This window comes from Rhinichthys klamathensis, unplaced genomic scaffold (assembly GCF_029890125.1).
Source record: "Rhinichthys klamathensis goyatoka isolate OS25496 unplaced genomic scaffold, OSU_Roscu_1.1 h1tg000181l_1, whole genome shotgun sequence".
Lineage (NCBI taxonomy): Eukaryota > Metazoa > Chordata > Actinopteri > Cypriniformes > Leuciscidae > Rhinichthys > Rhinichthys klamathensis.
In genome coordinates, this window is record NW_026606709.1 from 6088070 (window position 1) to 6115396 (window position 27327).

The 27327-nt window shown below is 42.5% G+C and overlaps 1 protein-coding gene across 1 annotated transcript in view; it reads right to left on the reverse strand.

The window, feature by feature from the left end:
* Positions 1-27327, reverse strand: part of pclob (piccolo presynaptic cytomatrix protein b) — a 112877-nt gene that overhangs the window by 60353 nt on the left and 25197 nt on the right. Inside the window, exons 12-15 of the mRNA XM_056261407.1 lie at positions 26496-27320; positions 25569-26408; positions 24257-25306; positions 19455-20555 (exon numbers count right to left, since the gene is read on the reverse strand). Of these exons, the coding sequence (XP_056117382.1) occupies positions 19455-20555; positions 24257-25306; positions 25569-26408; positions 26496-27320 (3816 nt within the window). The remainder of the gene's footprint in view (positions 1-19454; positions 20556-24256; positions 25307-25568; positions 26409-26495; positions 27321-27327) is intronic.

Sequence of the window (27327 nt, forward strand, 5' to 3'; positions counted from 1 at the left end):
CATCAGGCCAAGGCACTGAATGACCTGCACGAGGGTGGTTATGATCCACAAGTTCTCGAGGAACTTCGTACCGCAACGGATCTCACACTTCGTGCGATGAAGGTCACCGCGCGGTCAGTGGGTCGTGCGATGTCCACCTTGGTGGTCCAGGAGCGCCATCTCTGGCTGTGTCTGGCCGACATGAGGGAGGCCGAAAAGCTCCGGTTCCTCAACTCCCGCGTGTCCCAGACCGGCCTCTTCGGCAACGCGGTCAAGAACTTCGCCCAGCAGTTCTCGGCTGTACAGAAGCAGACTGAGGCCATCAAACACATCCTGCCACGGCGGTAAGCTGCTGCCTCCACCCCACTGCCTGCGGCTCCTCAGTCTGCTCGTCGCCGGGGACGTCCTCCTGCGTCTGCCCATGCTCCCACGCCGCAGCAGCAGCCTCCACCTAAACGGCGCCGTGGAGCCAGTCGCAGGCAGGCCGCCCCGCCCGTCCAGGCCCCCGCCAGGAAGGGCGGCAAAGCCAGGGGCAAGCGGCCCTAGGACAGGCGACCCAGAGATGGAAGGGACTGCTCTCCAGGAGATGATGACTGCATCACTCCCTCCCCCGGAAGAGGGCCGAGTGGAAAATCTTTTGTTCAGTTTTGTTTGTGTTCCGCCAAAAACTATGCTTTTACTATCTAGTAATTGCTGACTCTATTACTACAACTCTGAACGAACTCTCTGCTCCTCACCACGGTGCGTCTCAGGTGCTGCGGTAATCACTCCGCCCAAGTAGCAGAGCTTCGCCTTCTGAGAATATAGTTCCCAATATTTATACGGTTAAAAGATGGCTGTGTCTCATATGACCTTGTTATTTGTACACTCTGTGACTTTACAAATCACAACATGTAAATTGGAAAATGTTTGCGTTATTTTGTAACTTATTGGGATTAGTATGCTAGCTGGAGCCATTTACATCCAGTCTTTGTGCTAAGCTAGGTTAGCGGTGGGTGCATCAGACAGAGTTACAGCACACGTGGAGATGAAAAAGGTATGTATGGACTTATCTAACTCTGGGGGATACGGTGAATAAGCTAAAGTCCCAAAAAGTCGGCGTGTTCCTTTAAAGTAGCTTTTCAGACACACACACACATACAGGAGAAAATCAGATAACTGCCAGGCCTTGCAGTGTAAATGCAACCTGTTGATTTAATTTGCTAAAATTTGCATTCAACAGAATTTATTACAGGGTTCTCACACTTTCTCAATGAATTTCCAGGATTTTTGCATGAATTGTCCTATACATACAGTTAGGGGTGGGTATTTATTTAAAAAAATTCTATATCGATACTGATACCTTAACTTCGATACCGGTCCTTGGACGATACTTTTTTCGATACCAATTTTGTGAAATCCGTTTTTAACAAGATTACATTACATATTACCTAAACAAAAACGTTCCTTTAGGTTTTCCTTGATGCCTCGCCACAGCTAATCATGCTGCATGCTTACTGGCTCACTGATGCAGATGAGATTAACCCCTTAGGTATCGAAATTTGGTACAGAATGACAAGAAATATTTTGATACTCGATGGTATCGAGGAAGTTCGGTCGGTGCCTAAAAGGTATCGAACTCGATACCCAGTAGGGCTGCACAATTAATCGCAATGAAACCGCACATGATTTGGTAAAGGCTGCGATTATTTTATGCGCAGCTTGTCAGTGCAGTGCGGCTGATCGGTAGTAAATGCTGCACCATGTGAACACCACAGGGTGCTCTCATGCAGACACGCCAAATATGCCCCGCTGCAGAAGTACAATAACTCGCATCATTCCAGGAAATCCCTATCCTGTAGCTGAATAAACATAATATTGAAATGCTTTGATTGATTAAACATGACTAATAAACACAAAACTGCCTTATTGTCGTGCTATCCCAGTGGAGGTGTGGCTGTCTTCCGTGTACCCATTGTTTCCTTCTGTGTTCCGTCTTCCCTTGTGCGCCGCGCATGCACATGACCGCGGATAACCCAGCGCGCGCTCTACACGACAACCCGCACGTGACTCTGCGCGCTCTGGTGCATGCTCGACAGGTGATTGAAATAGAGGTAATTAGAAGCTCGCGCACAGTTCAATCAGTTAACTCTAAATACGCGCATCAGTCATTTTCCTGGTATGCGACGAACTATGAGGACGGCAGAAACACAAGAATTCACTGTGAGGAACTGGGACTTTTGATCATGACGGGCTATCGGTAAGCTCACATGGACTAGTTTTACAAATACTCTTGTTTCACATGAACTCTCTCGTGTTGAATCCTTTTGTCTGTTTGATATTCAATGTGCTAAATGTGTGTTAATGTTGCAGATAAAAGTGTTAATGTTGTAGGTAAAAGTTTTAAAGTAATTTGTTTCATGACTTAAAGAGATATTAAACTAAGTCTAAATGCTGAAGTTGATGATTAAAAAGAAATAGAAATTAATCTAGAGAGAAAGTAATATAGTGGAAAAGTCATTTGTGTATAGATGGTAGATTAACATCTAATTAGGTGACAGTAATTAAATAGAAAATGCTTTATATATGGTTCCTGTAGAATGCATTTAATCTTTCCTGTATTGAGAATTACCAAGTATTCAAAATGCTTTTTGTATTGTATTTAAAGGTTTTTCACCTACTGTTACTACTGCTACTACATCTGATTCTGTACCTGTTCAACTGAGGAAAATAAATCTTGTTTGAGTGAAGTCCGAAGTCTGGTCCTTTTCAAGTGTGGACACCTCACAGTTAGACGACACTTGACACTTATTCTGTGTAAGAAGCCACATCATCTTACAGAAGGATGCTCAACTGTCATTATGAAGTGCTTTGGAGTAAAAGCATGTTATTTAATGTTGTCTTTTGTTTGACAAGAGGTTCATAAATGCTTCTCATGTTTGGAAAGATGTTTGACATGTGTTGCATTTTCAAATGCACGTTATAAGTGACTCAAACTCACAGTGCTTTCAGATGGAGCAGCGTTTACAGCCGTACATCAATGACAAGCTGCGCATAAAAAAACAATCTCTAAAGATTTCAAAATCGCGATAAGCCAAATCGGTTTAAGTGCGATTACATGGAAATTGCAATTAATCGTGCAACCCTAATACCTAGCCCTACATACAGTTGATATATACAAAGGTGAAATACTGACTATATAAAAACTGTATTGACTACAAAAAATACCATTCAATTAAATTGACTTTTCCAGGCTTGGAAATCACGCTTTTTAAATGTTCTCATATTTTGGGGTTTGCCAGGACCATGGGAACACTGTAAAAAAACGTCTCGGTTGCGTATTCCATGAAGGAGGGAATGGAGACGTAGTCGACGTTCGACTGAATGGGATCACGCTTAGGGAACCTGTCATCTTCGAGTATTGATAAAACGAGCCAATGCACATTGGCATGCAAGCTTTGCATCTCACGCTCCGCCCCGCAGCGCGGGTATAAATACGGAAGTGGATGCACGCACAATTTGTTTTTCGTTGAGGAGCCGAGCCCGGAGGCAGCGGTGGTCCAGCAATAGTGGTGAAGGGACTACGTCTCCGTTCCCTCCTTCAGGGGACGGGGGTTGCATAAGTAACCGAGACGTTCCCTTTCAGTCGTTCACGTTCTACGTAGTCAACATTCGACTGAATGGGATCATCCACCTGATCCATCCACAACCTGAGGCGGAGATGGCAGGGCTTAGGCCAGGGAAGTCACTGCATGCCGCAGGGAGCCGTACCGTGGAAGAATACACATATGGGATCGCCGTAAGAAAGAAGCACTGAAGTGATCGAACACCTCCGGGATCTCCTTAAGGAGAGAAGACTCAATTCAACGAATAGGTTCCACTTCAAGGGGGAGAGAGCCTCATTTTGAGAGGGTGCTCTCACAGAAGTGATGGTCTCTACGGCATAAAAATGATTGCGGTAGTAACCAGAACCTCCACGTCCCGTTCTTTTTAGAACCAGACCTGGAACGCTCCAAGGTCTAAACGTTGGTGCCATCCCTGAGAATTTACTCAGAGGAAGGAGTCAGGAATGGCTGTCAAGAGGAGAGGTCTGGTTGGGCCAATAAACTTTAGCACAGTTTTGTGCAAGAAGGCTCACTGGGGAACACATTTCTGTGGGGGCCCCGGGGCCAGCTGTGGCCAGAGTCTTTCTGTGTCGAGGGATGTCCACTCAGACAGGAGAAAAAAACAACTGACGGAGGGATGAGTCCGGAGGGGCAACATATGTAACTGTGCGGCCCCGAAGTGGTCCCAAACAGCTGGACCGCCTGGGGACGGAGTCTCCATTCTCCCTGGGCCAAAGGCTGTCATGAGGCTCGTCAGCGGCACGATTGAGCAGGCCTCTGAAAAGATTCAGTGGGACCCTTTCTCACTTCTGTAAAGCATCGACCGGACACGCTCTTCTTAAGACACGTGTTGGACCGAGTCCATCTCCATACCAGAAAAGAGATCCTTAGCCCGTGGGTGAGTTTACTCTTTCCCAGTTGACCTGAAGACCCAACTGGCTATGCAGCACTCGAAGGGTAGGACTTTGTACTGATACTTCGAACGCAAGAACACAGACATGGCCTGTGGTGTGGAAGGATAGAGATCTGAAAGTACATGTCCTTCAGGTCAAACGCTGCAGACCAACCTTGGGGACGGAGCACACAAAAATGCGTCCCTGTGTTAGCAACTTGAACGGAGGCTTTAGAAAAGGGCCCGTTACAAGAGTCACAGGTCCAAGATGGCCGTAACCCACCACCTATCTTGGGTACAATGAAGTACGGGCTATAGAAGCCGGCCTTCATATCGGCTAGGCTCCATCGCTTTCTTCGCCAGTAGCACATTTGCTCAACACGAGGTGTGGCGAATAGCACTGAACTTGGGCGGACGCCGAGCGATATTGATCGCAAAGCCGAGACTGCTGGTACGGAGGAGCCAGCTGGACCAGTTGGTAAGCATCTTAGGCTTCTACGAACTGGGCCAGGGAACCAGAGGTACCAGAGACGTACCCGGAGTGGGGCAGCGAGGTGGAGGACAGGGACCCGGCTCGAAAGGCCCGAAGGCGGCCCGAAGCGGGGTCTGAGTGTGGTGCACAACACTTACTTGTCTCCACGTGACGGCAGGGGGTGTGTGAGAAGGCATGCTGGGTGTGGTCCTCGAACCACACCCAGCTGCCAGCTGCCAATACAAGAGGGGGCTGAGGGGTGCAAGGCTTTACAGGATCGCACACTGCCAGTCTGGCCGTCTTGGGACCCAGGAACAGAGGAATATGCTCTTTCTTTGAGTCGGGTACCCTTGGACTAACCATCTGAAAAGCTTGTTCCCCCATCCCTGGGTGGCTTGTGTCAGGGATGTTTGCCACCTGGATTGGTAGCGGCTGACACAGGCTGGGCGGCCTGCCTGCGGCTGGCTCCACGCTGAGGCCTGGGTGGAGGCTGCTGCAGAGGCCCAGCAGGAGCAGGAATGACGGCAGGGGGACGCCCTCCGCGACGAGCAGGCGGAGGAACTGCCACCGGCGGCGGGGTGGAGGCAGCAGCGGGCCGCCGGGGCAGGATGTGCCGGATTGCCTCCGTCTGCGCTTGGGCGGCATTGAACTGTTGGGCGCAGTTTTCCACCGCGTCACTGAACAGCCCAACCTGGGAAATTGGGGAGTCCAGGAACCGAACCATGTCCGCATCCACCATATCAACCAGGCTGAGCCAACGATGGCACTCCTGGACCACTAAAGTGGACATCGCCAGACCAATCACGCAAGCCACAACGCTCGTGCCCCGGAGGGCGTGGTCGGTTGTAGTGCGGAGCTCACCTATGAGCGCACGGTCTGGTACGGTCTGCGCGATCGCTACCCTCGTGCATGTCCATGAGTGCCCTGGCCTGATAGACCTGTAGCAACGCCATGGCATGCAAAGAGGAGGCGGCTTGCCCACAGGCTTTGTAAGCTCTGTCTGTCGGAACGGATGAAAACTCACAGGCCTTAGGGGGAAGACGAGAATCCTCCATCCAAAAGGCAGCGGCAGCCTGACACAGGTGCACCTGTGTCGCGACAGACTGCTCCACTGGAGGGATAGCCTCATAACCCACCACCGCTCCTCCATCAAGGGTAGTGAGGGGGGAGGAGCTACTCAGACAGTTTCTGGCAGAGCAAGGTGCCGTCCACCACCTGGTAGCTCTCCATGCACTTTGGGAAAGAAAGGCACTGGGGCGGCGAGCTGAGAACCAGCGCGGCCCGCCCAGAGACACCAATCATCCAACCAAGACTGTTCGGGACACGGTGGAGGATTCCACTCGAGCCCGACAGCCTCGGCAGCCCGTTTCAGCATAGCTGACATTTCTGGATCTAGCTCAGGCAACGTTACACTCCCAGAGGGAGATAACGCATCCGAGTCATCATTTCCAGAGGTCAGCTCACCCTCCGATGCTGCAATCGGCATCCTGTCCTCTGGAGGGGCCCTGAATGAAACGGCTGGTCGGTCCATTACAGAGGGACCAGCACGCTCAATGGGGAGCTCCACCGGCTGCGGTGTGATAGAGGAGTGAGGGGCCCACAGGGATTGGTTACCGGGCGGGGAAGCCTCACTATGATCCTCTGATCACCCATCCCAAACGGCGCCGTAGCGGGGCATGGTACTGGGGACTCCACCTTCATGCATGAAGGCGAGTTTTGATCTCAACACCGCGATAGTAATGTTCTCGCAATGAGAACATGAACTATCCACAAAAGCTGCTTCAGTATGCTGAATATATATATATATATATATATTAGGGATGTCCCCATCCGATCACGCGATCGGAAATCGGGCCCGATCACGTGGTTTCAGACTCGATCGGAATCGGACGTTACCTCCCGATCAGGACTCTGATATATGTAAATTAGGGGTGTAACGGTACCAGGGCTGTCAAAATTGCTCAAAAATGACGTTCGAATATTCCCTCTAAAAAAAAAACATATATTCGAACTATTCGAATATCTGGTTGGGCATTTTGTCAATGCATTACGCATTACGTCAATAACAGGACAAATTAATACAAAGAGACACAACTACTTGTATAGGTAGTTTATTTAAGTTTAAACATATTTGACAACGTATTAACTTACACAAAACCAAGTAAATCAACTAATGGCCAAGACCGCAGACCTTACTCTCGCTCGCACTCGCAGGCACTCTTTCTCTCTCTCTCTCGCCCTCACGCTCTCTGCGCATAACGGTTAAATGAACAACAATAAACAAATGTTGAGTGCTGATCAAGAGTTTTGTGCAAGCAATTTAAGGTCGCGACTCTTGTCCTAAATATAGCAGGCTTCATTCGGTGATTGAAACAAATATTATTAACATTAATTGAAGTTTTACAGTATATAGAACCGACATTGAACGCTCCGAGCGAGCTGTGCTGTGGTAAACTCATGGGTAAACTGCTGCTAGCAAGCCTGCTACTATGGCTATTTTGAGGGCGTCTGGCCACGCCCCCTTGGCGGGCTCTGACGTGTCTGATGTAATGCTAGCTCATTGGCGCACACGTTGGAGGCGCCCGTGCCATTGGATGTGCAGTTGCCGCAGCACAGCCAATGAGTGAGCCAGACACTCACTGTGCTAGCTGTGCAGCTGGAAAATGCGTTTTACATTTTAAGCTTCAGAATTTTGCCACTCGCAAAGCAGACAGCCGCGCCTCTGCTACCGCGCGCGTGTTTTTCCACATGATTCGAATATTAATTTTCACCTTCGAATTTCTGTTTTTTAAAACTATTCGAATATATATTCGAATTTAGAATATTCGTTGACAGCCCTAAACGGTACATGTATTTGTAATTATTGAACCGTTTCGGTACGAGGCTTCCGGTTCGGTACGCATACAAACCGAACGATTCCTAGGACCATTTTTCCTGCAGACAAAATCCGCGCTGGCGCGATCACCACAACGTTGCGCAACATCAAATGGCGAACGTAATGAAAGCGGAACGAAACTGCGCTACTCATTATATTGTGCTTAACGGACCATTTATCAGTTCGGACCAGCAACATCTGTGCAGCGCGAGATCAAGATCTGTGCTAAGAGCTCCAGTGAAGAAAACATTTGAATTCGCCACTGAAGTAATAACATTGCTGCGAGATCTAGTGAGAAGCATTCAAATTTCTCCGTTATTAACCGTAGATCTCTATTAGATCAAACAGCGCTGACGTGGGAACCAGGAGAAACATTGTGCCGTGAATGAACATGGATTTAATGTTGCACTTCAAAACTCAAATATTATATAAATATATATTTAAATGTTATTTTTAATGTGATTACCAAAACATTATTTGTTCATCCTTCAAAGATTACCCCCATTTATAAACCTGAAAGTTTCAAGATGTAGGAAAACTCAAACTTTTTTAAAAATAGTTTTTCTTTTAATAAATAGGAAATTTCTCTGGCATTTATTTCTTTTTGCTGTATCGAACCGAACCGCAAATTTTGTGAACTGTTACACCCCTAATGTATATATATATATATATATATATATATATATATATATATATTCTCATTATTTTTTTATACACTTTTAAAACATTTTTTTTTTTTGTTTACATGCCTGCCGGGTATTTTAAGTTGAGGTGCTATTTGTTTTTATATTAGACTTTTTCTATATTTACTGTTGCACTAAAGTCCAAAAGTGAAGATTTTATGTTATTTATTACTTGATTGTTCAAGCTACCTCACAGAAGTGCTCTGTTTGTTAACAGAGTTGTTGGATGTTAAAATAAGGTGAATTAAATAAAAAATAAGGAACATCCTGGATCTGTTTTTTCTCTCTTCTTTATTCTTTTTTTATGTATTATATAAGTATCGGATCGGGACTCGGTATCGGTAGATACTCAAAATCAAATGACTCTGACTCGAGGGCAAAAAAACCTGATCGGGACATCCCTAATATATATATATATATATATATATATATATATATATATATATATATATATTTTAAAACACGTGATGCAACCATTGTGACCATCAAAAGGGGACAGGGAACGACCGCATCCAGAAAGGCACGGATGGAATGACATCTTGAAAAAGACACAAACGCACCCGTGTTGCTCTTTCAGGAAATGGGACCCATCACCAGTGCTGGAGCACACAGGGGAATGACCGCGGCAACACTGAACAGAGAAATGAAACAGTGAAGCACTCACTTCTTTGCCCTCTAAACAACTGTCAACAAACACACAGAATTTATGCTGTTAAAACAGCAGTTGAGAGCTCAGAAGCTTGCGCTGTAGAACCACCAGCACTGGGAGAGTCTTCCAGAAAAACACTGACACATTCGCTCGTTGAAAACTTCAACACTCTTCAGAGGCTCCGAAGCGAAAGGCAAATGGTGCGTGCATCCACTTCCATACTTATACGATGCAAAGCTCGCACGCCAATGTGCATTGGCTCGTTTTACCAATACTCGAAGATGACAGGCTCCCTAAGCGTGATCCCATTCAGTCGAACGTTGACTACGTCGAACGTTAACGACTGAAAGGGAACAAATGCTTTTTGTTTGTTTTCAGCCCTCAAGGGCACTGCTGAGCAAGAGAGGTTTCATGAGCAATAAAGTATTTCTAATAAGGTTTAACATCCAGTACTTTAGAAATGCATTAAATAATACAACAAATGCAAACATAACATAAAAAATATAGTGGGGGAAAATAGAAAAATGAACATATGAACATCTCCAACCTCAGTGATTCACTAAGTATGAGACTAATCATATACAGATGGCAGGCAGATTTTTATTTTTAAAGGCCAGTTATTTCATGGATCCAGGATACTATGCATCCTGATAAAGTTCCCTTGGCCTTTGGAATTAAAATAGCCCCACATCATCACATACCCTTCACCATACCTAGAGATTGGCATGGAGTAGTTTCCATAAGATCATCTCTCAATGCAAATCAAACCAGCTATTAGGCTAACTGAAATAAAACCAATCTTTAGGTATGGTGAAGGGTATGCGATGATGTGGGGTTATTTTAATTCCAAAGGCCAAGGGAACTTTATCAGGATGCATAATATCCTGGATCCATGAAATAACTGGCCTTTAAAAATAAAAATCTGCCTGCCTCTATGGGAATTTAACATAAGGGTGCCCTGACTTATGCCCCCTGTATTTTAAGGAAGGACATTTATTTATTTACGATACATTATTCATTCACAAAGAAAATTGGTGTCCTTAAAGGTTGAATTTTTCCTCATTTTTTAATAAGGCATTAAGATCAATTTCCAAAAGATGATGTTTTATTCCTTCTTTTTTTTGTCAACTTTATCATGGGTGTGTTCACTTATGCTAAGCACTGTACACTAGTGTTTACTGCTGTATTATGCCCAATGTTCCTGTCTGTCCTTACCCTAATTTTATGTTGCATTGTTAGCATCCTAGCACAATGGCCATGAGTAGTATCATTAGCTGGTCCTTTTGCACAAATACATCTCTGTGCCTGCCGCAGCTGGTTCTGAACCAGCCAGGCCTGGCTGCACTCCATGCGAAGTCCTCTTTAATTATAGACAACTAGTGAGGGCCAGCAGGCCTGAAGACGGGCCTCACATAGGCCATTGTTCTCAGTGATTAACCAAAGAGAAAAACACACCAGCTTTCTGATAATAAGACACATCAAGCCTTACAGCACCGCAACAAGGCACACTCCACCGAAGGAGATATCTGACCTTTTACCATGTTCTAATATGTTAAAGGGGTCATATAATGGTACATGCACTTTTACAAGTTGATTGTACTGAAATGTGTGTTGGCAGTGCCTGTACACAGCCATCATATAATGATAAAAATCCATCCAGTGGTTTTGTTTTAATCTCCTTATATGTTTTCCCCTGCCTCAAATCGAGCCGTTCGTTTTTGTGACGTCAATAAAACGGACGCCCCTCCCACGATTGTTGATTGACAGAAGGGTTTCAACACAGACCCGCCCTCGCTCGTGAGCTAGGTGTCAATCATAGTCAATCATAATCATAGTGAGCTAGGTGTCAATCATAGTCAATCATAGGTGTCAAACAATGGTCATTGTTGATATGCTGGAGCGCTGTCTATGAGCAGAATGGCGTCTAAGCGATTGTGGTGTTCTGTTCTTGGGTGTAATAACGAACACAGCAGTCATTTTAATGTTCCTAAATCCGAACCGCCGAAGACGCAGTGGCTGAGTTTGTTTTCGAAGGGAATATTCCCCACGAGCAACGTCAATGCTCTCATGTTTGCGCGAATCATTTCACACACCAGACTGCTTTATAAACGAGGAGGTATAAAGCTGGTTTTGCTAAGAAGCTGCTCCTGAAAGGATCGGTACCATCTATTCGTGTTCCTGCAGCTGCTCCTGAAGAACTGAAGTGAGTGTAACGTTTTATTAAACTTTATATTAATATTTATATTAATCCTTGTAAATCGCTAGCTGCACGCTTCACAATGAATGCGTCTAAGGTTTACACTCAGGGTACATTACGGCATGTTTTCTATGTATGACGTTCTCAATATAATGCATAATCCCACGTTTATACTGAACAACGTGTTATGGTTATTGTGTTATTGTGTTACAAACGGTGTACGCCAGAGCCGGTTCTGGTGTACGCATAGAACAGAGAGGCGGAGTCAGCAAAGCTCATGATCATTTAAAGTCATATACACTGAAACGGCGTGCTGAAAACAGAGCTGTTTTTTACCAGGTAAAATAAGTGTTTTCTGACAATACTAATGAGAATTTTTAATTAAAGTATATTACAAACTTTTAATTTAGACCCTAAAGAATCATATTAGCTTGTACAAAAATGGCATTATATGACCCCTTTAAATTACCTAAAATTCAACTAGCCAGGAATAATAGAGAATGGTTTAGCCAATGGAGTTGCATAGTTTCAATAGCTGAAACAATGCTCAAGCTATATTCCCTGCAACCTGTTTCTCTCTAATGCAAACATCTAGAGAATTTTTTTTCTTAAGAGCTCTTTAAGATATAGGCGTAGCATTCATCTGCTAAGGGCAGTGCAATCTGCAATGCCAAAAGGAATTAGGATAATAACACTTTGTATTTAACAAATCAACATTCATTGCTGCAAAAGCTTGCTCCCTTAAGCTCTGTAAATGAATGCAGACTAACAGTGTTCCAAGCTGCAGCTTTAAAAAAAAAAAAAAAATATATATATATATATATATATATATATATATATATATATATACACTCACCGGCCACTTTATTAGGTACCCCATGCTAGTAACGGGTTGGACCCCCTTTTGCCTTCAGAACTGCCTCAATTCTTCGTGGCATAGATTCAACAAGGTGCTGGAAGCATTCCTCAGGGAGTTTGGTCCATATTGACATGATGGCATCACACAGTTGCCGCAGATTTGTCGGCTGCACATCCATGATGCGAATCTCCCGTTCCACCACATCCCAAAGATGCTCTATTGGGTTGAGATCTGGTGACTGTGGAGGCCATTTTAGTACAGTGAACTCATTGTCATGTTCAAGAAACCAATTTGAAATGATTAGAGCTTTGTGACATGGTGGAAGTAGCCATCAGAGGATGGGTACATGGTGGCCATAAAGGGATGGACATGGTCAGAAACAATGCTCAGGTAGGCCGTGGCATTTAAACGATGCCCAATTGGCACTAAGGGGCCTAAAGTGTGCCAGGAGAACATCCCCCACACCATTACACCACCACCACCACCAGCCTGCACAGTGGTAACAAGGCATGATGGTTCCATGTTCTCATTCTGTTTACGCCAAATTCTGACTCTAACATCTGAATGTCTCAACAGAAATCGAGACTCATCAGACCAGGCAACATTTTTCCAGTCTTCAACTGTTCAATTTTGGTGAGCTCTTGCAAATTGTAGCCTCTTTTTCCTATTTGTAGTGGAGATGAGTGGTACCCGGTGGAGTCTTCTGCTGTTGTAGCCCATCCGCCTCAAGGTTGTGCGTGTTGTGGCTTCACAAATGCTTTGCTGCATACCTCGGTTGTAACGAGTGGTTATTTCAGTCACTGTTGCCCTTCTATCAGCTCGAACCAGTCTGGCCATTCTCCTCTGACCTCTGGCATCAACAAGGCATTTCCGCCCACAGAACTGCCGCTCACTGGATGTTTTTTCTTTTTCGGACCATTCTCTGTAAACCCTAGAGATGGTTGTGCGTGAAAATCCCAGTAGATTAGCAGTTTCTGAAATACTCAGACCAGCCCTTCTGGCACCAACAATCATGCCACGTTCAAAGTCACTCAAATCACCTTTCTTCCCCATACTGATGCTCGGTTTGAACTGCAGGAGATTGTCTTGACCATGTCTACATGCCTAAATGCACTGAGTTGCCGCCATGTGATTGGCTGCTTAGAAATTAAGTGTTAACGAGCAGTTGGACAGGTGTACCTAATAAAGTGGCCGGTGAGTGTATATATACTATAATTGCATTTAGTAGTCACATGCCACAAGTTTGCATTATATTCTAAAATATCTCATGGCACATTCCAGGTAAAATAAAATGACTAGCCAAGTAAATATCAGCCAGGGTTTGTTTTATTATCAACCTGCCTGTACTACAGAGCAGAAACATATTTGCACTTGAGAAGTAAGATTAATTTATAGCCAAAGTTATTTATTGGAGGTGCTATTCCCTTCATGGGACCACAGCATTGCAGAGCTGCGTCTGACACCGTATTGATTCCTGGCAACTGCCTTTGGCGAAGGTTGTAGTTGGCTAATATAGTGAGCTTTCAACCACCCCCGCAGCGGTACAATCCTAATAAATCAGGCCCAATAATAATAGAGAATCTTGACCCACTAATCTGTAATAAGCAGAGTGCTTGCCACTGAAGGCACAGAGCCAGCCCGTGCCGCCCACCGGTGTGACAGAAAGCAGATAAACAAAGAGAGAGGGGAAGAGAAAAAAAAACAATATTCTCCTTTTATTCTTGCGTGCCTCAGCAAAATGTATAATTGAAGACATGCAATTTATCTCAGGTGGTTGAAAGATAGAAGATGAAACAGAACTATTTCCAATTTTCTATACAAATGACCAAACTATGCTGAGTGTCTCAAAATAACCTCTGTTTCCTCCTTAGTGATGTTCTTTTGACTGCTCTAATTTAAAAAGCCAAACATGCACAGACACACAGCTAGGGGCATCTAGAGAGCTCATTGGTTTAAAAGCAGCTTGCGAGAAGGGAAAAAAGGTTAGGTGCATCTCTCTAGTCTCGCCTCAGACTATTTATACACCCACCGTCTCCTCCAGGGGAGCTCTCCTTTTTGACTTGGCAACAGTTGCTGTCTACATTCAAGAAATATCTATTCCTGCAGCTGTCTGATTCCTGCAGCATTTGTGATGGTGGCAATTTCATGTGTTGGGGTGCGTGCAGCCTATAAATGTCATTAAGACTGTGTAGGTCACAGATTAAGAGAATTAAATTGATTTGTTACAGTGCAATTCCTGAAAATTGCGCTTGCTGCAGAATCTTTCTAAAACAGCCCAATATCTTTTGTAGAAAGAAATGACATACTGTACTTTTCTCTTATCTATTTCTATGTCTATACAGTAAAAAAAAAAATAGCTGTAAGCAACAATTATGGAGCAAAGCACTCTAATGGAATGGAATTTTGTAATGCAGAGTAGATTTGTGGAATATACCTTGTAAGGCTGTGCAGATTTGTGTAGTCATGACAACTGCCGACTGCTAGTGTTTTGAAAACAACTGTTCAAAGGCTAGATTAATTATTGCGTTATTGCTTTTGACCTAAAGCATAGTTCTGTTTTAATATAAAATCATTTGTTTCATTTGTACAATGTAAATTGTTTGGTTCTATACTAAGGGGCTGTTGAATTCTTGAATCAGATTGGTTGACGAACGTTCTCAGTGCAATTATTTTCAGGGAAACGCATGGCTAAAGTAGTCCAGCGCCACCGCCAGGCACAGCGGAGAAGATCGCGTTGGTAGTGCATTGTGGGAACCGGACCAAGATTTCTTTATTTTTTTCTCCCCTCTCTCTTTTCTGTCACTCCTCTTGCTTCCGTCTCCTTTCTCTCGCCTCATCTATCCATACCCCCAGGTGCCGCGGCCACCGTTACTGGTCCGCCCAGAGGGGTACCCCCCGGCCTGCGAGGGGTGATGGGGGTATGTGGCGAGCAGGACGAGTGGCGGGATTGCTGATGAGCGACACCTGCGCAACGCACCGGTCTCTATCTCTCACGGAGGAGCGGAAGCATAAAAGGAGGAGAGATGATGGTGAAGGACGAGAGAGGCAAGGCCTGGATTTGTGTTTGTTTTATTATATGTGACAGGAGTCGGCCGTGAGGGGTTGCTGTCTTTTACTTTGGTTTTGTATTTGTTTATTTTATTATTAAATTGTGTGTTGAACGTTCACCGGTTCCCGCCTCCTTCTTCCCACAACATCTTACTGCGTTACAGCAGTGCATCTAAAACTTTCACCTGTTGGTAGAAGTATGTTGCCAACAAGAATAACAAGACCCTCCTCAATTAGTGTGCCAAACGATTTATCATATGTTTTTATGGTCTAACGTAGACTAACAGGCAAAAAAAAAAAAAAAAAGCAAAGGAAGAGTAAGATGACTAATGGATACATTACAACATATGCCTATGTGCATTTGGTGCTTGGCCCCATAAAAAATAATGATTGCAGGTGAGGTTACACAATATGAGTTAGTTAATGGCATTAAATTTGTCTAGCGGGTTTTACGTGCTTCTCAGAGTCTCAGAATAATAACCACAATTTATTAGCAAGCAGAACACACCTTGAACTATTTTCCACGCACTGTGCCATTGGGATGATCATATTACTGTGCATAAAGCATCTAGGACACAAACACACCAAAACACTCACAGGAGCTCAAGACTAAAAGGAGAAATAGGTGAGAAAAACTGTCTGTCTGTGTGTGTGTGTGTGGTGACCATGGCCATGTAGTGTAAACCATCAGAGCATTTTTTCGTGTTAATGACATGTCATAATGTCATAGAAAGCTCAGTCCCACAGAGAACACACAGAACTCTCTCGGGCACAGCTGGGCACCAGTGTATTACCGCCAGAGGAACAATGAGGAAACACAGCAGACAGTAACCACCGCTGCTCAACCCATTACTGCATTCAAGACAACAGAACACTCTTTGTTCTTTAAAGGGGTCATTTACGAAACTGAATTTCTCTTTTGCAATAAGAGTTTCATATACAGTAGCTATATTAACAACTGGATGGATCTGAAAGCTTAATCTCAAGTACAAATAGACCATCTTTTGAAATAAAAGCTGCACTAAATAAACTGGAAATGGTTGGATTTATGATATGAGAAAAAAGAGAGATCTATAAAACCCGGACAAAGCTATTGATTAGCATTTCAATTCATCTTAATGGTAGATGCTTGGCTAGTTTCAGGATATCACTGGGCTAAGGTGGAAATGTAAAACTAAATATCAAATGTTGTTTGGTGCAAGAAACCTTAACTATCATTATAAGATCATATCACTCTAACATTAAAGTTACTTATAATTCACCTAAATATAACAACACGATTCTATTTTACATAAATAACAAATAATTAATGTTTATTTTTTTCATGCAAATTATCAGCATAGGCTGTTAGATGGCATCCAAAATTACACAAGTCCCCTTGGGTCCAGTGCCAGCTTTCTTGGAGCCGCTGTCACAACGCTAGCTGAGGTAGATTAAAATCTAAAGCTATTTTAGCCAACGGTGTGCCAGAGCATATCCCTAAATATCATAATATCATGCATCAGCATTTGAAACTATGCCCTCAGCTTTACACATGACAGATATGTGAATATGCAATGTCATACAAAAGGTTAATTGGGCAAACACTGTATTTTTCGTTTAACATCAGAAGGGTCTGTTTTCTTGTGTGAAGGTGCAGGATTGTAGAGGCCAGAGTCAAAGGCTCATGTTAAGGGCATAAGAGACTGACTGTGTCATTTCCAAAAGGGCAGGATGACAGTGCAATGCCAAATATGATTTAGCACATAAAAATGCAAGGCTGTCCGTTCCTAAGGTGGCCATCTTTTACACATTGTCTTTTTTAAATATATAAAAAAAAAGTTCTAGACAGTGTGGCTCCATGGGAAGAAGGATTCGATAATAAAGGGTCAAAAATCAATATCAAACTCAATTTGTTCTAACTAAAAACACTTCAGGAACAATGTGTCCATTCTGAATACAATAAATATTTATAAACTACTAACTTTTAACCCTTATCGAAACACTGCAAATATCCACTAACAGAAAACATTTCCACATAATAGTCTAGAGCATACTTTTTCCATCAGATGATATTGTCCTTTAAATGAACTTACAGAAGACACTGGTGTACACCCCAACTGAGCCAATTATATTATAGTTAAATTTCGCTGTAGAGCTGTTTCTACACTGCACACCTGGTACATAAAGCTGCAAATATACTGATTACAAAGATGGGGCATAAATGTATTTGCACAGATCCTCAATTTCAGGAAACAGTGGATCATATGCGACTGTTGATTAGCGTGCACAGCAGATGAGATGCAAGCTAACTGTCAAAATAGCTTCTGTAGTTTGTGAGAATGACGCTGCTGTTGGGAGTATATTTTAGCGGGTAAACTGCTTTCCTGGCACAGTCAAGTGTTTACTGATTAGTTTAAAATTTAAATCTCTATCCCATCCCATTTATACTTTCCAAAAAACTGAAATCTAAACAAAAAAATGAAATAGAGACATTTCAGCATTGAAAAGTAAAACAAAATTAAATTATAAAAAAAAAAACGTCAGCGATGCTAATCAAATGTTTGTGCTACTATTCAATTATTGTGACCTATTCAATTATTAGCTAGAACATTCAATATGCTACTATTCAATTATTGTGCTACTATTCTATTGTGCTCCGTCTGTTTGGCACGCATGCGCAGCGCAAGGCGGCGCTCATTCACGGAAGCTTGGATTTTAGCGGAGAAGATTCACTTGCAGAAGGCTCGCCGAAGGCCCGCCCTCTCCACATCTCAAACGCATTAAACAGTGCTATCTGTCAGTCAGCAACAGTATCTGTCAGAGCATCTGACAGGGCAAGCTGCTTTAAATTTGTTAACTATATCTTACTAGTTATTTTGAAGCCATTAATATGAGCTTGTGTCATGTTTAGGACAAATTGCATTATGTACTTTCACTGCAGCAGCTCACACTGCGTCCTCCGCTATTTTTCAGATGTACTTGTATCAAACTACTGTATCGATATAAACGGCCTTATTCCATATCGTTTCTAAAAAAATATATCGATATATCGTACAAACTCGATATACCGCCCAGCCCTAGCCTACACCCAACCTCCACACGCTCAATTTATTGCGATATCATGAGGCACACACCCTCCCCATTTCCTAGCTGCTGCCGATCCTATCATATTAAGGCTGTTGAGGGGTATATATTGCACAACCCCTCAATCACTTGAACACAGTGTGCTGTGGCTCTCTTCAATCAGCCTGTTACGTAATCACACATTTTGTCCAAACACAGGGATTCTTACCTCAGAGTCAGTGCTCGGCACGTTTCAGCCTTAGCATGGAGCTATGCTCTCATAAATACCACTCATGCAGATAACCGCCTCTGCTCTCCGAGCTTAGGCCTGGGCAACTCGCCAAATAAAAGTTTGTCCAAATTTGTAATGCAGAGTGAATGCATAATTTTAAAACATATTTGAAATTGACTTGTTTTGTACACAAACAGCAGTATTAAATCATCACAGACTACTGCCCAGTCCCATTTTCCAAGCTTTTAATTCTTAAATCGTTTAATTTATTAGGAGTTTTAAATCACCAAAGGGACAATAGTGCCCACTTTCATTTTCCAGGCTTTGGATTCACAAGTCACTTAATTTCTTAGCAAGGTTTTGTTGACTCAATCTACACTGGCCGTTATTGGCTGAACCTGAAAGAATGCCAATCACTCATTGGTCCCTGCAGAGCGCTAATGCATTTATTGGCTCTTCTGCTGCATCCTCAGCCCTTGTGGAGTTTTAGTAAAATTACAATAATTTGGAAAGAGCCATCTGGAGAATGAGTGGGCATAACAGAGGTTATGAACTGCACATTGGAGAACCCACCAGCACAGATTTTCTGTCTGTCAGACTCATGCACCCAAGCACATCGGCTGATTAGTCATCAATACATAAGAGCTAAAACACAAGACAGATATCAAAATAGCTTATTCTCTAGACACCTTCAAATAGACTCCCAAAGATAGTCTGAAGAATTTCCGTGAGGATATAAAATGAAATTAGCAATCAAATCAAACTAAAATGTTAGCCATGACCCCATCCATCAAATTTCTAACCTTGTCACTCTTATTAGGCTTATCCATCTACTAAAGACACATATTAAAAATAATGATGAAATGGACACTTATTGACACGATTCCTGTAAAAACCAGCAAAAAAGACTTAAAAAGAGGTAAATAGTCAATGACTCACCTCCGCAAGGTGAGGCATGGGGTTAAATCCACAGAGATGACATACCACACTTTTACATTCAGTGCAGGTGTTGCAATTAGGAGGGTCCGTCGAGCCCATGTTAAGATCCACTTTACAGAGTGGGCAGGTGGATGGGTGATGTACACTTTCAGGATGTTTTACTAATTTATCCTGTATAGTTTCAGGTTTATCCTTTTCTGAAGTAGGTATCCCAGATACTTTGTCTTCATTGAGCTGCTCTGGTTTCTTTTCAACAGGTGGCTTGGTCTGTTTTGCAGGAGGTACCTTGTTGGGTTCTGTTGCAACAGATCCTTTGCGAGATGTCGGCGGTGTATTCTTGGCAGAAGCCACTGAGCCTTTACGGGAAGCTGGTTGTGTGGTAGCTTTACCAGACTCAGTGGAAACCGTGGAGCCTTTCCGTGAAGTTGGTGGTGTTGTGGATGGCTCATCTTGAACAGCTGAAGAGATCAGATTAGATGCTGAGCTAAAAAATGAGGATCCAAAGCCCAGAACTTTCCCAGAGACAGCAGAAACTGACTGTGGTGAGGGTGACAGAGATCTAGCTGTTTCTGTCAGACCACCAAAGCCACCGAAGATCTTCCCTGTGGTTGACTCAGATGATTTAGAAGCAGGCTGTGCTTTAGGACCACCTAATCCAAAACCAAAGAAATTTGATTCCTGTTTTGGGGGTTTGACCTCGGTGGGTGGAGCAGATTTTACAGGAGTGGTTGTATCTTTGAGTGGCTGTTGTTCTGTTTTCACAGGTTCTGGTTGATTATTATTTTGCTTTTGAGGTTCTTTTCGAGGGATGATTATATCAGTTGTCTTGGCACCAGTGCCTGTCTTTTGTTGAGGGCCTGGAATTGAGATCTCTTTCTTTATTTCCTGAGCGGGAGCTGCTTTCTTTTCAGCTGTGGCTGTGGTGGGCTTCTCATCAGGTTTGGACTTAACTGGTGCTGTAGCTACCTTGTCAACTTTGGAAGGAGTTTGGTTGTCCATCACTAAAGGAACTGGCTGAGGTATCACTATGGGACTTTCAGATGTATTTATTCCTGCCTGTGCCCGTTGTACCTGGCAACTTAGGCAGAGCCATTCCTCAACCTGCAATAATTATAGGACAGTCAATGGCAATAAGACACACATACTGTACTCTAATGTTAGGTTTCTATCTAGAAAACCTAATGACTACTAAAAACAGCTGCTTCATACATTTATACAATAAAATAAATGACCACTTAAATTCATGTCATTAAGGGTGCTTTAACACTGGCAATTTAGTTCAGAACAGGGCATGGTTCGCATGAAAAATCGCTAATGTGAACGCTGTCATGCGGACCCGGGTGCGCACTGGAGTACCGAACCCGAGATTAATTGGAGGAGGTGGTCTGAGTTCGGTTGCACTCGAACCGTGCCACGTGTAAAGCAACACAAACTCGGGTGCGCTCTTGTTCAGGAAGTAATGTAACCTGTGCATGCGTTTTAGCTGATTATGGTGTATTTAGTTAAATAAAACACATGTAAGGGATGATGGTTGATGATTTACCTTGGATTCGAGCGAGAGTGAGCCTGCAGTGTATTCGGTGTGAAATCAGTGTAATCAGGGCAAAAAAATTAATGGAAATCCACGGTCTCCTTAAAAGAATCTGTTTACAAACAGTAAAAAGCCACCTTATGAGACACGCACACAGTAAATCTGTGGTGTTCACTCAGCTGCGCAAAATAGCACCAAATTAATAAAAAACACAATATATTGACCCGCGTTCTGTTTTCCATCATGCGCCATGCACGTTTGCGATGACGTAAGATGCACACAAACGCACCAGGGTTCGATAGAATCAAGTTGAGTGTGAAACCAGACCAACGCAGCGGGGGGCGCCGGGAACAATCACGCCCAGACACGGACAGCAGCAAACGAGCCCAGTGTGAAGGCCCCCTAAGATTGACTGTGAGACAGTTTTTTCTACCCTTACTTTACATATCTTTTAAGTAAAATTTAAAGAAAAAAAGCCAGTGAGGGTCAAATACTGTTGTTAAACTTATTTGCATATTACATACTTACACAAACCAACTGCCTCAAGACACACTGCTACAGAACATGTCTTGGGAATTGCAATGGCTTGCCACATTGACAGCATGAATACAAATGACCTCTCTTAATAGTTGTTTTTAAAAACAAAACGCAAATAGGCAATTAGCGGACAAAAAGTCAAAGATATACTGTACTTAAAAGCATTTAAAGTAACCACAGAGAACAAATAAATGCATGCATGAGTGAATGTCTTGGTTTAGATTTTGATGTATTTGGTATAGGGCTGCACGATATATCGTTTTAGCATCGATATCGCGATGTGTGCATCCGCGATAGTCACATCGCAGGATGTGCGATGTCAAGTATAAGGGTCATAGTTGATCACAAGCCAGCTGTCCCCCACTTTGGAATGCATGTGATTTATGGATTAATTGCAAAGTTTAACCATCATAGAGTGAAAGTTTATCATTTGCATGTGTTTTTAAGTCGAGTCAGGCAACAAGAGCAAGAGTTTTCTGTGCGCACACACAGAGCCAAAATCAGTTATCTTTCTTTTGAGCTTAAACGGACACGTGCACACAAAATGAAAATGCCCGTCTCGGCGAGTATCCTCGTAAACAGTCGGTTATGTGTTGTAAACAAAGAAAGAAAACGAATCGTGTCATTTATATTAGGTCAGTGCATTCGTCTTAAAGCAGCATAATGTACATGCAGCTGTTTGTGTCACCAATGGTGATCAAACAACAAAAGAGAAAGAGAAAATGATTTGTAGCTTTAACAAAGATACATTATATTAATGATTTGATTATACTAGTTATATTTCATGTATACAGTGAAGACTATTATTTTACATTTGCGTATTCAATTTATGTACCTGAATACTGTTAGATTTACCTGAAAAACATAAAGAACTGCTTATTTCATTTGTATCTGTCTTCTATTGTATTTATCTATGCTTGTAGTTTGTTTATTATTTTCTACACACATTCACTCCCCTACAAAATCACCCCAATTATTCTAGAATGATTAATTATTTACAAATAGAGCTATTCAAATCATCTGGTGAAATTGTTTTTATATCGCAGAAAAACAAAATATCGCAATGTAAGTTTTTTTTCCTAATTTGGTACTTCTAATAAAATGCAATAAGTAGTTATATCTTACATTTATTTTTTGTTTTTTGATTTTTCAGAATGCCAGGTAGAATGCCAGTTTTTCAGTTAGCCAGTTTTTTGTAATATGTGACCTGATCCAGCAAAATGAGTCACAGTGACCCAAATTTAAAAATTGAGATTTTGGTATTAATGGAAAGAGGACACCATAAGCTTTCAATTGATATCCTAGTCAAAGTCATACCTTGAATGGTTGTAAAGATATACACATTTGAATTATGGTCGTCTGCCCTCTTTTTCTAATTGAAAACCTGAGAAAATCGCTTTTAAAGTTTTTTGCCCGTTTTTTGTTGATATCTTTCAAAATCCATTACATTTAAAGGGATAAACTATTTATTTTACAGCTTAATTTGACCAAAGACATTAATATATAAATGCTATTAAACCAGGCTGAAGCTCAAATTATTTTAAAAGTTTTTATTTGAATAAATAATTTAACAGTAGGCCTACCTTTTACAAAAATGTACTAAAATCAGAAAGATTGAACAGAGGTGCTACATTTTTGCTTGAGAGAGAGGGTGTGTGTGTGTGTGTGTGTGTGTGTGTGGGAGAGAGAGAGAGAAAGTGAGAGGCAGAGAGACAAGGAAACAGATCAAATAATGCTAGTCTATGCAATCATATCTTAGTGTAGGCTAGTTGACAATAACAGCGTGACAAATGCATAACGGAGATACCAACAGTTAAATATTGGGTTAATCAAACATGGATTCTGCTTGCAGATAAATAGCTACACTCATTCACATTTGTCAATCACGTTATGTCAATCACGCGTGCATACTACGAAACTTTCATCCGTTATATAAAAACAATCGTAAGTTTTTCGCATCCGTAGCAAGCAGTTTGAATGGTATTTTGACAATTCGGAGCCACCGAATCAATACGAAAAAACGCATACGAAAAAAACGCGGACTCAGTGTGCAATGGCCAGGGGGCTTGATGACGCTTTGGCAACTTTGCTCGCTTTTGACAGCGACATTTCTCAAATTAATAATATTTAATCTTTCTGAGGAGATCTGCTAGCTTGTTTATTACACAGAGCGCTCGCTGCGAGTCTGACAGGAGGGTGGCTGGACCAATCGCGTGCCGGTCAGTCGAAACGGCTTCCCATCGACAAATGATCAGCATTTGTGTACATTTCTAAGCTTTTTGATTGGTTCTATACAACGTGTAACACAAAGAGCAGAGATAGTGATGTTTCAGGGGATACCTGGGAAATGCTCAGAGGTGACGAGAGGAGTTGAGAAAAGCAATGTTCATTTCCAGTGAATTTAGCAAAACTTTGTACACTTTAATAGTAATTTAAATACCTTTACTCAATTATCTGGACTATGAAACTTTGGGAGATTATTTTTGAATGTCTGTTCTTTGAAATTAGCAAAAAAAAAAAAAATCTATTATTTCATTGTTTTTCCACATAATCGGCCCATATCTTAAAATAGAACGTTGCGACTTCCGACTCATTTCGCCAGATCGGGTCACATATGATGACAATGCAAATTATACAGGCTCACTGTAAATATTTACTGATTGTTGGAGTAAATAACAACAAGAATGGAACATGGATCTTAAACATGTTAAAAAGTAGATGTCAGATGTCTTACCTCTGTTTGATTAGGCAGTGGATTAAATCCACATTGGCTGCATACTGTTGTCTTGCATTCAGTGCATGTGTTAAAATTCTTGGCATCCTTAGAACCAATGTTGAGTTCCACTTTGCATAATGGGCAATTGGTCTTGACTTCTTTAGGATCAGGTTTTTGGGGTGGTTTGGGTGCTGTGACTTGCTTAGTTTCTGGTTTCTTCTCCACTGTTTTTACTGCATCTTGTGCTGCATGTGGTTTAGTGTCTCCAACAGGTGGAATTTTACTAGTGTCTGGTGCGACTGTAGATCCTTTGCGAGATGAGGGTGGAGTATTCCTAGCAGACATCTGGGAAGCTATGGATCCTTTTCGAGAAGTTGGTGGTGTTGTGGAAGGCTCATCCTGAACAGCTGAGCTAATCAAATTAGAAGCTGAGCTGAATATAGAGGATCCAAAGCCCAGAACTCTCCCAGACACAGCAGAAACAGACTGTGGAGAGGGTGAGCGAGATCTAGCTGTTTCTGTCAGACCACCAAAGCCAAAGAGTTTCCCAGTGGTTGACTCAGATGGCTTACTGGAAGCAGGTTGTACCTTAGGACCACCAAATCCAAAACCAAAGAAACTCTGTTCCTGTTTTGGTGGTTCTGCCTGCGGAGCTGGAGCAGATTTTTCTGGAGACTTGTCAGACTCTTTTAAGAGTGTGTCAGTCTCTTTATCTTTCTTTGTATCTGATGTTTCTTTCTTCTGAGAGGATGCAGGTTGTGCTTTTATGTTACTCTCTGGTAGTTTTGGTGATTCTTTCTTTTGGACATTCACTGGAACAGAGCTTTTAGTTTTGTCAGGGATGGCCACAGCTTGAATCTCTTTCTTTTGGGTTTCAGCAACATCAGAAACCATGTTGGTTGAGACAAATGATGGTGGCCCTGGTGTTGTACTTTCTGGTCTTGGATGCATTGCTGTGGTATAGACATTGTCAAGTTGTTCATTGGTCTTTATTTTAGAAGGTCCTTGTGGTTCCATTCCTTTTAATGCTCGCTGTGTCTGGCAGTTAAGACACAGCCATTCATTGGCCTGTAATTAGAGATTAAAAATTATTTCTTGAATTATGTCTTCCATGACATGGATGGAACATTTACATGATGTTGATTTTTCTTTGAAACCACTAAACAAAACGGCACTCTATTATAGGTAAGTAAACACATTTGCTGCATTAAAATAGTGTTATCAACAGTTAGTTTAATTGCTTCTATTGCTCTCCTCATTTTTAAGTCGCTTTTGATAAAATTGTCTGCTAAATGATTAAATATAGTTACCAATAGTAGTATTCTCTTACCTCTGTTTGATGGGGAGTTGGGTTGAATCCACAGAGGTTACAAACTATGTTCTTACACTCAGTGCAGGCATTGTAGTTAGGAGTGTCCTGTGAACCAACATTAAGATCCACTTTGCAAAGAGGACATGTTTTGGTCTCTGCATTAGGAGCTACAGCTGCTACTACCAAAGCTTCAGGTTCTGCTGTAGCCTGTTGCACCTGCTTCTCATCTGTTTTTACCTCCTTCGGTTTTTCTGTTATAGGTGCTTTTGAGTCAACATTAGGTGGAACTTTTTGAGAAGTTATAGATCCTTTCAAATTAGCAGGTGGTATTGATGCAGTCTTTGCAGATGTTTCAGATGTTGAAGCCTTTTGAGTAGTTGGTGGCAGTTTTGAGGACTCATCTTGAACGGCTGAGGAGATTAGATTAGATGCAGAGTTCAAAAAGGAGGATCCAAAGCCCAGAACCTTCCCAGGGACAACAGTACCAGGAGGCTGAGGGGATCCAGATCGAGCACCACCAAAACCAAAGCTAAAGAAACCTGTTTCCTCTTTAGAAGGTTCTGGTTTCTGTGGTAGAGCAGATTTTGTAGGAGAAGGATCAAGTTTTGGCATTTCAGTTGGTTGTGTTGCATATTCTGTGGGTTTGTTCTCTTGATTCTCTGTAGCAATTGATGTCATTTTCTTCTCAATGACATCTGGCTTATTTTGTGGAGAAACTGAAATTGGAGTAGGTATGATAGCCTCCTTTTTTTCCGGTATTGTTGGTTGAGATGCTTTGCTAACCTGGGGCTGTGGTTGGGTAGAGGGAAATCCTTGTGCTTTCTTTTCCTGGCAGTTCAAACACAGCCATTCCTTAACCTGTAGGATAATAATTGGGAGAAATAAAGGAGAAATTAATGCAATAACTGATGCATGTGCAACTCACACAGAAAAAAGTACTCTTACCTCATTTTGATGTGGCATGGGATTAAATCCACAAAGATTGCACACCGTGTTCTTGCATTCAGTGCAGGTGTTATAATTCGGAGAATCCCTCTTTAAGTCCACTTTACAGAGTGGACAGGCTTTTGGAAGCTCCAGGGCTGGTTTGTTAATTTTCACATTAGTGACTGGTTCTTTGGACATTTTATCTTGTGGTTTATTCTCCACTGTCTTATTTTTTTCATCCTGTTTCTGTACAGCAGTAAGTTTGGCCTCTTCTGCCAGTTTAATTTTTTGTGAGGCTTGTGAGGCTTGTGAAGCTTCTGAACCTTTTCGAGAAATTGGAGGTGTTGGTGTTGTCTTAATAGAACTTTGGGACACAGTGGATCCCTTACGAGAACTTGGTGGAGTTTTGGTGGACGACTCATCCTGAACGGCTGAGGATATCAGATTAGATGCTGAACTGAGGAAGGTGGACCCAAAACCCAGAATTTTCTCAGAGACAGCAGACTGAGGAGAAGGTGGCCGAGATTGAGCACCTCCAAAGCCAAAGAAACCAGACTCTTCCTTATTCTGTTCAACTTTATATGACAGAGCAGGTTTGGAAGGAGATTCATCACCTTTAGACTTTTGAGCATTTGATTCAGGAGTAATTGTAGGTTTTTTAGTTTCTGCTGTAAGTTTCTTGTCCTGCCCGGCAGGAACACTCTGCTTATTTTCTGGAGAAGGTTGATCTTGGGTCTTTTGTGGAGATGCTGGTTGTATTTTGTTAGATTGTGATTGTGGCTGAGAAGGGGGAGGTCCTGAAGTTCTGTTTACCTGGCAGTTCAAGCATAGCCACTCCTTCACCTGTTGA